The sequence below is a fragment of the Drosophila albomicans genome, chromosome 2L (assembly GCF_009650485.2).
Source record: "Drosophila albomicans strain 15112-1751.03 chromosome 2L, ASM965048v2, whole genome shotgun sequence".
In the NCBI taxonomy this organism is placed as follows: domain Eukaryota; kingdom Metazoa; phylum Arthropoda; class Insecta; order Diptera; family Drosophilidae; genus Drosophila; species Drosophila albomicans.
This window is the reverse complement of record NC_047628.2, coordinates 10,905,780-10,918,172: the sequence shown is the minus strand read 5'-3', so window position 1 is coordinate 10,918,172 and position 12,393 is coordinate 10,905,780. Positions and strand designations below refer to the sequence as shown.

The following is a 12,393-nucleotide window of genomic DNA, read 5'->3' as shown; positions in this document are numbered from 1 at the left end:
CAAGTCAAAGTGTATGTACTGTTTATATATATATTTGGTATACACTTGCTTATATGAGTTACATATATATTTATATATATATACAAATTAATGAAATTATTTACAATATTTATTATATATACGTACCACATGCATAAGCATAAGCTAAATATACATATTATATATACATATATAACCTATCATGTATTTGACGAAAATGCCCGCATTGCATACAACCTAATTAATAGTTTTGTGCTTTGATAATTCCAATCATGTAATAATTGCAACCGAAATGACGCCACATTCTTAGAATTTTTGTGAAGTGAAATTATAACTTTAGAACACAAACAACGGACAAGTTATATAAACATACATATATGCCTATATAATACATTTATATACGATAGTTAAAATATAAATTATATGTAACGAGATATTTAAATGACATTTACTATTATGTGTGTGTGTACCAAAGTGCTCAAACTTAAGCAAAAATGTAATATTAATTAGTTTTCTGTTGAATTTGTAAAACTTTTTTAACTTAATAAAATGAAATCAATAAACTACTATTTTGACTTATCTGGGTAACATTTAATTAGCGAAAACAAAATTCGTGCAGTATAAAAATATTTTCTTATTGAATATCATGTCTTGAACATTAAAAATTGAGCCCGCGCACAAATCGAAAAACACAACACTGTTACCAGGGATGCATAATTAACGGTTAGCAAATTACAGCCCTGCCGCTACATCAATCTGTAACGAGTGTGGCAACGCCACGCAGGTAGCCATCTTTCTTTCTTTCCCCAACTTCACGACCGCGTGGACGTCGATACGTAAAAGGTTAGTGAATATTTTGTGCAATTTGGCACAAAATTCAATTGAATTTGCCTTAAAAATACGATAAACTGTGCCCGCGTGTGCCGTGCACATTATTTACTGTGAAAAATGTGAATTACAAGTGTTTGTTTATTGCAGGGAACCACCACAGCAGGCAACAAAATGACCAACTCAAAGGGTTATCGTCGCGGCACCCGAGACATGTTCTCGCGCCCCTTCCGCAAGCATGGTGTCATCCCACTGTCCACATATATGCGCGTCTTCAAGAACGGCGATATTGTTGACATCAAGGGACACGGTGCCGTCCAGAAGGGTATGCCCTACAAGGCATATCACGGCAAGACTGGCCGCATCTTCAATGTCACACAGCATGCCGTTGGTGTCATTGTAAACAAACGTGTGCGCGGCAAGATCCTAGCCAAGCGCATCAACGTGCGCATCGAGCATGTGCATCACTCCAAGTGCCGTGAGGATTTCCTGCGTCGTGTCAAGGAGAACGAGCGTCTGCTCAAGGATGCTAAGGCCCAGGGTAAATGGGTGAACCTCAAGCGTCAACCAGAGCAGCCAAAGAAGTCGCATTTCGTCAAGAAACTGGAGGAACCCATCGCTTTGGCGCCAATTCCATACGAGTTCGTTGCTTAAATGCATCTTAACAACAATTGCGCGGATGTGTTTTTTGTTTACAATTTTTGTGTGGATTTGATGGATGAATTCTAAGTTAAGATTCAAAAAATAGAATTGATTTTCTATACGATTGCTGTAAACAATTATTTCGCTGTGTTTTTGATCATCAGGCGGGGAGTGAATATACCAGGTCTAAAGAAAAATCAGTTACAACAGGTGAACTCAGTCTACAGCTTATTGCCGTTTTGCTTGAGACAAAAAACCGCAGTTGAATGAAAAATCGCAATTAAAAAAGTGCTTCGAATTGCTTTCGCTGCTACCTCGAGGTCAAAACCATTGTCAATGCTAAGTGGTAAAATTAGGCAAAATTCCAATTGGTTTGACTAAAACTTTTTGCAGTGCGGCAACTACAACGGTCGCTTTATTTTGCATAGTTCGCTGCAGCGCTACTGGTACATTGACGCTACAGCTATAAATCGAGCTCAAAGCAATACTAGGAGAGCAATCCATCTTCGAAAGACAAACTATCTAATAAATATGAAATGCTGCACGAAAAGTGCATAGCCCAGCATTGTTTACCACAAGCGCGATATCCAACCCTGTTGAATCTAAGCGAGCACCTGAAATGCATGGCAATCACATCTGCAGCCACTGTAATATTGGCTCTGCTTCTGAAAGTGGGCTTCAATCACAACTGTGATTAGCTTAGGTCTATAGACTACATATCACGCCAACTGTTGCCAACAATGACACAATGCGGCAGCAGCAGGCTCACATCACAGCGCGTTTAAAGCGGCTGCCAAGTAGTCCAAGCCTCCCAATAAACTTCGATGGATTTCATATTATAAAAGTCTATAATTTTGATTAAATACCAATACTATTACAACTATGTCCCCCACATTCATTTTTGTTTATTGTTGATTAAATCCCGGTGAGGTTCCATAGTAAAACTGTTTGTCAAACAGCTGACTATTGGACAGTTCGCTTAGCTTCTGTCGCTTGTCCGCCAGTATGAAGTCATCCTCTTCAACCATTTCGGAATCACCACGCTTGCGTCGCATGATCTCTGTGGTCACAATTTCCGTTGGCTCCTCCAACTCGTGCACCTTATAGACCAGATAGTTTGGCTCAATATATTTGCTCGAGCTGTAATAACCAACAATTACAATCAAATTATAAAAATCAGATGGGTTTAGCTTACAGTGGCAGAATGTATGGATCAAAGGGAAAGAAGGTGTCAAGCGTTTCCTCTGGCATTAGCTTATCATGGCCATAAATGGTTGCCAGTTTGCGTCGTGCATTACGTTCCAGGACTGTGTGACAATATGCTAACTGATAAGTGCGCGTGACACCAGCGAATGCAGTGGCCACTGGTGGCAGGCAATAACGCAGCGGATTGAAGTGACACATGGCGAGTCTAGACAATTGTAGCGTGTTTAACAGCAGCAAATCTAGAGATATATAAAAGTTAGTACCAAAAAGGGGTCGATAATTAACTAACTTACTCTTTTCGTTGATTGTCAAATCGCGCGCACGAAAGGCAATCAAATAGAACATGGCCTGGCAGATGGAGAAGAATACCATGTTGGCTTTGAGTGAACAGTTTTTGCTGCTAAACTCATCCGAATCATTGATGTAGGTATTTGCCCAGTTGCTCAACTCCTTCAGATAGTAAGTGATGGTGCTGCAAAGGGAGCCATTAATAATTATTCGGTTAAGTTATAATCTTGTACTCACCTCAATGGCACAAACTTGGCACGAGCCAGAAAACTGGCAATGTAGCTAACAGCGACATGTCGTATGATTGACGATACATTTGGATTCTGGACTTTTAGCCAAAGAAAATTGAGAAAGGCTTCGGTATAGGCTGGACGTATGCTGCACACATAAAACATGACAAACTGCACATGATGTATGTTGTGGCTTGGGAGCAGCACCTCGTCGAAGATGTGAATAAGCATCTTGAAGAATCGGTTTTTCACAATTCGCTGTTCATCGTTGGCATTGAGCGTTGGCCGACATTTATCGTCGAGGAACTTAAAAAGCTTCAGCAGGCATATATCAAGCATCTGACCAATGGGATGATCTAGTGGTCTTGGCTGCTTTGGCTGAGTATTGACATCATCCATCTGAAACATGGCGTCCGCCTCCATTTCATCTTCTTCATCATCGGAGTCCTCCCGTAGTGCTTCGATTTCATCACGTGGCGCACTCACGTCCAGTATAAGCAACCTATCGAGCGAAAAAAACATGCTTACAATGTTTACAAATGGGGGATAAAGACTTACTTTTGCAGAACCAGCTGCAATAAAAGCTCTTCATAGACTGGCTTTGAAGATATGAGCCAAAGTACATTGTGTATGTACCCGGCGGTGACATGAGCCGGCTTTTTAAAATATGGAAATTTAGCCGCAATTGTGTCCACAACCACATCAAAAGCCATTGGCACTGCAGTCAAAATACGATTGAGCAAAGTGTGAACAGTTTGTAGATCCGCTTGCACACTTTCGGACGGCGATCCATTGATCCAATCGTCAGTTTCCTGATCATTTGGTATCCAGTTTAAGATTAACTTGGTGATTCCAATCTGAATATACGTATTGTGGGCAATCATCACATCAACAGTAAACTCGGAGAAAGCTTCTGTAGCATTTATGTTGCGTTTCCTCCAGTTGATTCCTAGAAGAGCTTCCACAAGATCAGCAAACTCCGGCGTCAAGCTGTGCACGATTTTCCGAGCATCTCGCATAATAGCCACAATTTCCTCATCCTAAAAGTTGAAGGTTACAAATGGATACTTTTTGATTTTTTTTACAAACTTACACATAACTCCGCCTCGCGTAGAAAGTAAGTAAATTCCTGAATAAAGTGAAAATTATGCTCCTCGAGAGCAACTCGCACCGACTCAATAATGCCCTTCTCTTTTGGCGTCGAAAAGCGTACTTTATTCAAAGCTGCAGTTTTAGCACGCTCGCGATCCGCACCGCTGAACGACTTTAATATGGACGTAATGCCCGTTTTGCTGCTGAACATTGACATTTCGAAGAAATTTTAGTTTTTTGTGGAACCCCTCTTTGAAATGTATTTCCTAATAATACGCAATAAGTCTCTCAGCGAAGGAAGTCGATTACCAAGCTGATTACTCGAATAATATTCTGGGTGGTCCTACGTTTTATAAATTAGATACCAGAAGTAATACTCTAAGAATTGTCTTTTATAGAAAACTGACATTATATTTGGGTTTTTTCAACTATATATGCCACTATTTTTGCCAAACTTCCACTCAGCTGAAATCAACAAAACACGTGTGATATGCTAGAGGTGGAAATACATCTATGGGTCTATCGATAAGTAAATATTTTTAAACATTTTTAATATATCGATAAGTTTTCGCATATTAAAATATATGAAATTGAAAATTTTCAGGCGAAATGAGGTAAAATTGACTGAAACTCGTAAATTTCGAATAAATATTGGATGAACTTTTTGTTATTTGTATACCGAAAATTATATACCGCGCAATTTATGATCTCAGAGTACTCACGTTTCAAATATTAATATCGATACTGCCTTTCTTCCCATACCTAATTGCCAGTCACGACGAATAATAAACATTTAGAATCGACGCCACATGCGTTGCGCGTTTTTAGTTTTTGTAAAATATAAAAATGGCTTCGTTATTTGTAATTGACACAGCCGGTGATCAGCCACAAGATGCAGATGTAGATGGTGGCCATTCATCCGTGGCAATATACAATAACGCCTTTAGTGATCGCTTGCTTAGCGCCAATAACTCAGGCAGTGATGATGAGGAGGAAGAAGTTCAGGAAATTGAACTGTTTGGCGTCAAAGTGAACAACAAAGATGTGCGAAAAGTAGTTAAATCTAGAGCGAATGAAACGACGCTAGCAGCACCATCAAAAGTGGCAGTGCGGCTTACTGAACTGGCTGAGCAGATTAATGAGGCAGTCGAAAATTCGGACACTCACAAGATGTCGAAGCGCAAAAAAATCACAGATTTGCATTACGATACTAGCGAAAGTCAGAAGGAACGCAAAGCAAATGTCGAGTTGGATATGAAGAAAACGGTACTCACAGGCGAATTTGCGCAGTCGAAGGCGTTGCCAACAGTGTCCAGGCGAAAACAGCCTCTTTTAAATAGAGTAAGTTAACTCAAATTGTGGAAAATTTCACACACATTTAGATGATGAAATATTCGACAACCGAAACTGCACCAAATGATGGTGTAGTAAGTGCACAACACTTGCTGCTTGAGGCGACTACTGTGACAAGAGACTCGAATCACTTCATAGACAATGGCACATCAAGCGTTTCATCCGTTGTAATCTTAGTGATCGCCTCGGAGCTTGTGACGATCGCTGTAAGGCCGACGGAACATCAGAGGCCTTGAAACGCTAGACTGTCATTTATCGTTGAGCCAAGATAACTGATTTAGGCGTGGGCATACATTCAATTCCCAAATGAAACATCTGTGCTATTGTCGACACCCCATAACACAGCAGTTGTTGAGGCTTGTGCTGTTGCCGCATTGACGACGTCTTTAGTAATCTGATATTGACTTGCTTATAATGTGTACTTTATGCCAATTCGTTTTCCAAAAATTAATGTTACTCTTATTAAATTACAGGCAGAACGCGCAAAGACCAAGGGAGGCGGTTGGTTTGATATGCCAGCCACTGAAATCACTGAAGATATGCGCAATGAGCTGAAGATCATACAAATGCGTTCCGTGTTGGATCCTAAACATTTCTATAAAAAGAACGACCTCAAGGTGCTGCCTAAATACTTCCAGATTGGAACAGTTCAGCACTCGCCTCTGGATCATTATAGTGAGCGTCATACGCGCAAGACGAAGAAATCACTGGTGGATGAATTGTTGGCCGATGAGGAATTCCAAAAGTTCAACAAACGAAAGTACAAAGAGGTGATTAAGCGGACTGACAAATATGCGCATCGTAAGGCCATGAAAAAGATGAAGAAACTGAAGAAGAATAAATAAATTAATTACTGAAAACCAAAAAAAAAAAAATGTAAATAAACTTTTGGGATATTTTAGACGTTGTGGTCACTTTCTTAGTTGTAGCTTCGTTGATAACATTTGTTTTGAATATTAAACTGATTTTATTCATTAATTTCTTAACATGAATTAACAACACTATTCTTTCTTTATTAGGAAAATATTGATCCAAGCTTAACTTAACATATGAAGTTAGAAAAACTAAAATAACTTTTGTTCGTTATTGTTAAATAGGTTTGTGTGTTGATTACATAAATAAATGAATTATATAATTATAACAACTTAACACAAAATAACATTGATAGTTTTTATTCTTATCTATAAAACCATTGCTTAATTTTATTAGGGATAACTTATGCAAATGCAACTGTAATTGACTACTTTGACTGCGCATCATTGTTTGCTTCACTCTGTTTTTCTAGAACACCCCAAATGTGACTAGCTAGTTGACTGAAAAGCTTCGCATATTCCGAGTTGGGATGTTTAATAACTACAGGAACTCCAGATTCGCCACACTCGGCAATGTGCGCTTCCAATGGCAATGAGATTGTTGTGGGTGGCAATTTGGTTGATAGATCTGTTGGTCCCTTAAAGAACTCTGTACGCTCCTTGCAACTGTCACAGATGGAGTAACGCATATTCTCCACCAAGCCAAGAATAGGCACTTTGAGTTTGTGATACATTTCAGCGCCACGGATCGTTACATCAACAGCTGCTTTATGGGGCGTGGTCACCAGTACGACACCAGTAATTGGGGCGTGTTGGGTCAGCGATAGATGCACATCGCCAGTTCCCGGTGGGGTATCCACGACCAACACATCCAGGGGACTCCAAACGGCGCCTTTGAGCAGCCGCTGTATGGCAGACATGACAAGAGGTCCTCTCCAGATAATGGCACCATCCGTAGGTGTCAACATGCCCATGGACAGGCACTTGACATTGTAGTTCTGCGGCGGTATAATCAGATTGTTATCATTGATAAGCGGCTCACTATGCACATTCATCAACAGAGGAATACTGGGACCAAAGATATCACCATCCAGCAGTCCCACTCTGGCACCCAACTTGGCCAAGCTGCAAGCAAAATTTGCTAAAAAAAAAATATATATTTGTTTAAGCATGATTGGAAAATTAAGCCAAGTACTCACCGGCCACAGTGCTCTTGCCGACGCCACCTTTGCCGGAGGCCACCACAATAATGTGTTGCACGCCGGGAATCGCTTCGCGCTTTGGCAAGCTGCGTGCCATCAACGCAGCCTGGTGTTCAGTCAGCTTAGTCGCGTAAGTGCGTCGCGCCAGGCGAATAAACAACGCCATTTTTTGTGTATTATTGTTTAAACTTTGTTTACCTGTTGCCTCTTCACTGACTTTCAAAGTCGTTATGGTTTGGCTTTAAACGATTGCTTTAGAGATGGACATCATTGCGATAAATACAATAAGAAACATTACAAATAGAAACACATTCGAGCAAACGAATGATCAGATTTTAGTTTTAATTTGGTTAATTGTACAAATTTGTAATGAATATTACAATGTTAATTAACCGGTAATATTGAAAATTGTATACAGTGTGACTGCCTCGCCACGCGTTTCAAAGTAATTTTTAACTAAAAAGCTATGGTCATACTTGTAGTTATCAGCTGTTTTTTGGTGCATCATATTTGAAAATTGTTGTTCTGCGGAAAATTATGGAAATTGTGGAGTTAAATGAACCAGGGACAGTAGAAGAAGAGGATGCCCTCTGGTCCATCGAGGATGACACTTTGTTTCAACCATGTGGCCTAATAAGCCACTCTTCGACCAGCAACAATAAAACCAAATCAGTGTTTGTCACTTGGAACGAATGCTACTTGATAAACTATCGCTTCAAGACGTCTAAGAAAACCAATCGAATGGAGATGACCAAGGTGCGCATTCCATTGCCCAACAACAACTGTTATCTGCGCAGCATTCACATGCTCGAGTACAACACACTGTTGCTAATGTCCGATGGCCGCGTTCATTGTTTTGGCTCTATCAAGTCGCTACACAGCATCGCCTGGCTAAAAGGCGTTCGTGCATTCGCCCAGACTCACGAGGGATTCAGTGTAATAGCGCATAACGAGGAGACGCAACAGTTGCTGCTGCAGGTCTACATGGATCTTCCCAGCTTAGGCAAAGGAGAGAGCACCCTTCTGCAAAGCTACGACATCACCTACGATGAACAGAACATTTTCCAATGTGATTGGCAAAACGATCATTATACTTTGATGACAGTGACGGTTACCAAATCACATGAAAAGTTCATGCAATGCTTATTTGGTGTTGGCGCAATCGCCGATAAGCAGCTTCATATTTTTAGCATTGCAGGACATGTATTTGTCTTGATTCCATACGATGCAAATGAGGATGCTGATAAGGAGCAGGCCTACAACATTGAACTTCTCTGCATTTATGCCACTTCTGTGGATTTTATGCGTCTACTGCCATCGTTAAACCTATGTTTGGTCTACCTCAGTTGTGGCAGCGTAGACATCTGGTATATGTCTCAGTTGCTGGGCATTAAACAGAGACAAATGCATTTCACTGGTGCCGAGTGGTTGGATTACGATGCCAGCAGTGATAATGGAGATTTTTACTATACTGATGGCGAACAGTTGGTGCGCTTGAGATTCCAGTACGATGAACAGCTGGATGATTGTGTCGTGCAACGCTGTTGCAAGTCTGTGGCAGGAATGCAAGCCTGCACTTGGGTGCAGCATATTGAACAGTTGGTTTGTCTCAGCGACAATAACATATTCTATCGCATTGCCTTTAGTTTGCAGCAAGAACAGCAAGCTTCCAGAGATGACGGTATGCTCAATGACTTAACGCCAGCTGCTGTTGAAAGATTACGTGGAAATGCTGACGTTTTGGAGCAATACGAACAGCAGCCAGCACAACTCTTGGCTGCCATACAGCGGGAACACGAGAAACAACAGCTGGTGGCAGTTGCCAGGAATGAGGCTTGGGAGGAGCAAAGCTTGGAGGCGACACTTGAGTTTCGACGACAACTACCCGTCTATGGCATTGACATGTTGCTGCTCCACACGGCTAGACAAGTGGACCTAGACAGTTGCGGCGTTTATGCCACATTACTGTTGAAGCTGCACAATAGCCATCTATTGCTGCACAGCAGCCACTGGCAAATACTTGTCTATCACGAGCATGAAGCGCATGTGCATCGTGTTCCCACAGATTTACTTATAAGCCGCAAGTGTCGAATCATTATACCTCTTAAAAGAATTCATAACACGCAGCTGCCTGTATTTACGCTTAAATTGGTCGCCTTCCTAGAGTTCAAAACCCAAATTAATGCTGTCCTGCTGCCAGTTGAAGTAAAAGAAACCAGCGAAACATATCGCGCACTTTTTAATGGACATCTTTACTCATTAAATTTGTTTAGTAAACCGCAAGCAATTGATTTGTTGCGATCTGCTGATAAGAAAGCTAAACCCATAATCAAACAGAAAATTAAACCATTTAGTAATATGAACTTGCAACAAATAGCTAGCTTATGTAATGCCAGTGATAAAAGTCACGATAATAATCTGGACTTATATTTTGTCGATAGCAAGCTTAGTTTGACAAGCAGTCAAGAAGAGAATAATGTGGCCTTACTGCTAGAAAGTGATGATGCTTCGGCTTTATATCATTTCAAACAACATTTGTATTTAAATCTAGAACCGGAAGATGAGGACTTAACTCCCATTGAAGATATTCAATTAAAAGTTATGGTAAATATGAAAGATATCTTCCACATTGCAAACATATTAAAAATAATATTTTTTTAGAAACTGCAACATGACATTGAACGGTTATATAGCTCTCAAAATGCCGAAGATTTTGAGGAAAATACACAAATACATTTGGAAGCATTGCTTTTAAAATATAAAACACTCCGAAATACAATATTTTAAACACATTTACTTTTTGAATTTTAATGCAATAGGCGCCCATTGACTGATAACACTCACACGCCATCTGGCGGATTTATAATGTATACGCTAAGTTGGCTGTGCGCTAACTGTCAAAGCGAAAAATACGACCCTGCTTCTAAGCGGCCTGTCAGCTTCTTCCTTTTTCTTTTTCACCTACGTGTGAAGACATCGCGTATTTTGCGTCGGTGTTTAATTTTCATTAAAAAGTGAAAAATGGTGAGCATTTTCAATAAGATAACACAACAAACGTCTCAATTAAAGTACGCTTTAGTGAAATGCAATAAGACTGCGCAAAAGCGACCACTGATGCATAAATAATTGAGAGATTAAAGTTAGTGCCATACAGATCATCAACTAATTCCAACTTGTGTTGTGTGTATGTTTTGTGTGTGTTTTACAGGGTTTCGTCAAGGTAGTCAAGAACAAGCAGTACTTCAAGCGGTACCAAGTTAAGTTCCGCAGGCGTCGTGAGGGCAAGACCGACTACTATGCCAGAAAGCGTCTGACTTTCCAGGACAAGAACAAGTACAACACCCCCAAGTACCGCTTGATTGTGCGTCTGTCGAACAAGGACATCACTGCCCAAATCGCTTACGCTCGTATCGAGGGTGACCGCGTCGTCTGCTCTGCTTACTCGCACGAGCTGCCCAACTATGGCATCCAGGTAAATCACTTTTCAATAAGGCTCTTTAGGCTGGTAATAAACACAAACCAATATTGCAGGTCGGTTTGACCAACTATGCTGCTGCCTACGCCACTGGCCTGTTGGTTGCTCGCCGTCTGTTGAACAAGTTGGGTTTGGACTCCATCTACACTGGCTGCACTGAGGTCACCGGCGAAGAATTCAACGTGGAGCCCGTCGATGACGGACCAGGTGCATTCCGTTGTTTCTTGGATGTCGGTTTGGCTCGCACAACCACCGGTGCCCGTGTGTTCGGTGCCATGAAGGGCGCTGTCGATGGTGGTCTGAACATCCCCCACTCCGTTAAGCGTTTCCCTGGCTACTCTGCTGAGGCCAAGAGCTTCAATGCTGATGTGCACCGCGCTCACATCTTCGGCCAGCACGTGGCTGATTATATGCGCAGCTTGGAGGAAGAGGATGAGGAGGCTTTCAAGCGCCAGTTCAGCCGTTACATCAAGTTGGGCATCCGTGCCGACGATGTGAGTATCCTCATTAATTAACTGATTTTGACGTCCACTTAAAAAATTACCGCTGCGTTTTGTAACCCACAACGCTGGCTGTGCCAAAAGTGGACCACAGTAAATGCAAACCTGTGTTCGTATTTCACCTCCTTACAATGAGCTGAATTTTCTGTTTATGGTTGCACATCACTAAATTCATATTCCTCAAATAGTATTGTTTTATTAATCTATTTCATTTCATCTTTGCAGGTTGAGGATATCTACAAGAAAGCCCACCAGGCCATTCGCAACGATCCATCCCCGAAGAAGGCTGCTGCAAAGAAGGCAGCTCCTACCAAGAAGAGGTGGAACGCCAAGAAACTCACGAATGAGGAGCGCAAGACCAAGGTTGCTGCCCACAAGGCCGCCTATGTTGCTAAGCTTCAGTCTGAGACAGAGGCCTAAGTGCATTTGACTACCGTTTGCAAGATTGTATTGGGGTGAATGAAAGAAAATAAACACAGAAACAATTGTAATAAGAAACAATTGCCAATATGTCATGCATATGTTATTGTAAGTTTCTATTAAACAACTTGCATGTGTTTTTATTTATCAAGTTGCGATAAGAATCGATGACTTTACTTGGGCTTTCCACCAGCTATCGATGTAAAGTAGGCATTTGGTACCGATACCACTAAATTTGGCGCGCTAATTCGAATCGAGCCCACTGAATTATAGTCGACACAATAATTACATCGCTTTAACTAAATATAAAAAAATAAATACTCATACAAGCAAAGGTTAAGGCTAATAAATGAATTGCATGACAAT

The 12,393-nt window shown here is 41.0% G+C and overlaps 6 protein-coding genes and 1 non-coding gene across 7 annotated transcripts; 5 read left to right on the top strand and 2 right to left on the bottom strand.

The window, feature by feature from the left end:
- Positions 1-691: 691 nt before the first annotated feature.
- On the top strand, positions 692-1,589 carry LOC117565724 (60S ribosomal protein L21). The gene is made up of 2 exons (XM_034244973.2): positions 692-822; positions 958-1,589. Exon 2 carries the CDS (start codon positions 982-984, stop codon positions 1,459-1,461), a length of 480 nt encoding a protein of 159 aa, XP_034100864.1. The 5' UTR covers positions 692-822; positions 958-981; the 3' UTR covers positions 1,462-1,589.
- A 702-nt stretch (positions 1,590-2,291) lies between these two features.
- On the bottom strand, positions 2,292-4,753 carry LOC117565681 (RNA polymerase I-specific transcription initiation factor RRN3). The gene is made up of 6 exons (XM_034244914.2): positions 4,267-4,753; positions 3,732-4,213; positions 3,181-3,675; positions 2,949-3,127; positions 2,645-2,894; positions 2,292-2,589 (listed from the first exon to the last, which is right to left on the bottom strand). Exons 1-6 carry the CDS (start codon positions 4,480-4,482, stop codon positions 2,355-2,357), a joined length of 1,857 nt encoding a protein of 618 aa, XP_034100805.1. The 5' UTR covers positions 4,483-4,753; the 3' UTR covers positions 2,292-2,354.
- Positions 4,754-5,026: 273 nt separating this feature from the next.
- On the top strand, positions 5,027-6,493 carry LOC117565711 (deoxynucleotidyltransferase terminal-interacting protein 2). The gene is made up of 2 exons (XM_034244956.2): positions 5,027-5,606; positions 6,092-6,493. The coding sequence occupies exons 1-2, from the start codon at positions 5,112-5,114 to the stop codon at positions 6,461-6,463; spliced, it is 867 nt and encodes a 288-aa protein (XP_034100847.1). The 5' UTR covers positions 5,027-5,111; the 3' UTR covers positions 6,464-6,493.
- Positions 5,726-6,021, top strand: LOC117566279 (small nucleolar RNA U85). The gene has a single exon (XR_004571995.1). It is a non-coding gene; the product is annotated as a small nucleolar RNA U85 (small nucleolar RNA).
- A 258-nt stretch (positions 6,494-6,751) lies between the features above and the next one.
- On the bottom strand, positions 6,752-8,022 carry LOC117565710 (iron-sulfur protein NUBPL). The gene is made up of 2 exons (XM_034244955.2): positions 7,630-8,022; positions 6,752-7,571 (listed from the first exon to the last, which is right to left on the bottom strand). The coding sequence occupies exons 1-2, from the start codon at positions 7,796-7,798 to the stop codon at positions 6,859-6,861; spliced, it is 882 nt and encodes a 293-aa protein (XP_034100846.1). The 5' UTR covers positions 7,799-8,022; the 3' UTR covers positions 6,752-6,858.
- A 73-nt stretch (positions 8,023-8,095) lies between these two features.
- Positions 8,096-10,419, top strand: LOC117565672 (uncharacterized). The gene is made up of 2 exons (XM_034244904.2): positions 8,096-10,236; positions 10,294-10,419. The coding sequence occupies exons 1-2, from the start codon at positions 8,170-8,172 to the stop codon at positions 10,417-10,419; spliced, it is 2,193 nt and encodes a 730-aa protein (XP_034100795.2). The 5' UTR covers positions 8,096-8,169.
- Positions 10,420-10,519: 100 nt separating this feature from the next.
- Positions 10,520-12,154, top strand: LOC117565707 (60S ribosomal protein L5). Its single transcript, XM_034244952.2, has 4 exons — positions 10,520-10,656; positions 10,841-11,104; positions 11,164-11,601; positions 11,833-12,154. The coding sequence occupies exons 1-4, from the start codon at positions 10,654-10,656 to the stop codon at positions 12,025-12,027; spliced, it is 900 nt and encodes a 299-aa protein (XP_034100843.1). The 5' UTR covers positions 10,520-10,653; the 3' UTR covers positions 12,028-12,154.
- Positions 12,155-12,393: the final 239 nt, after the last annotated feature.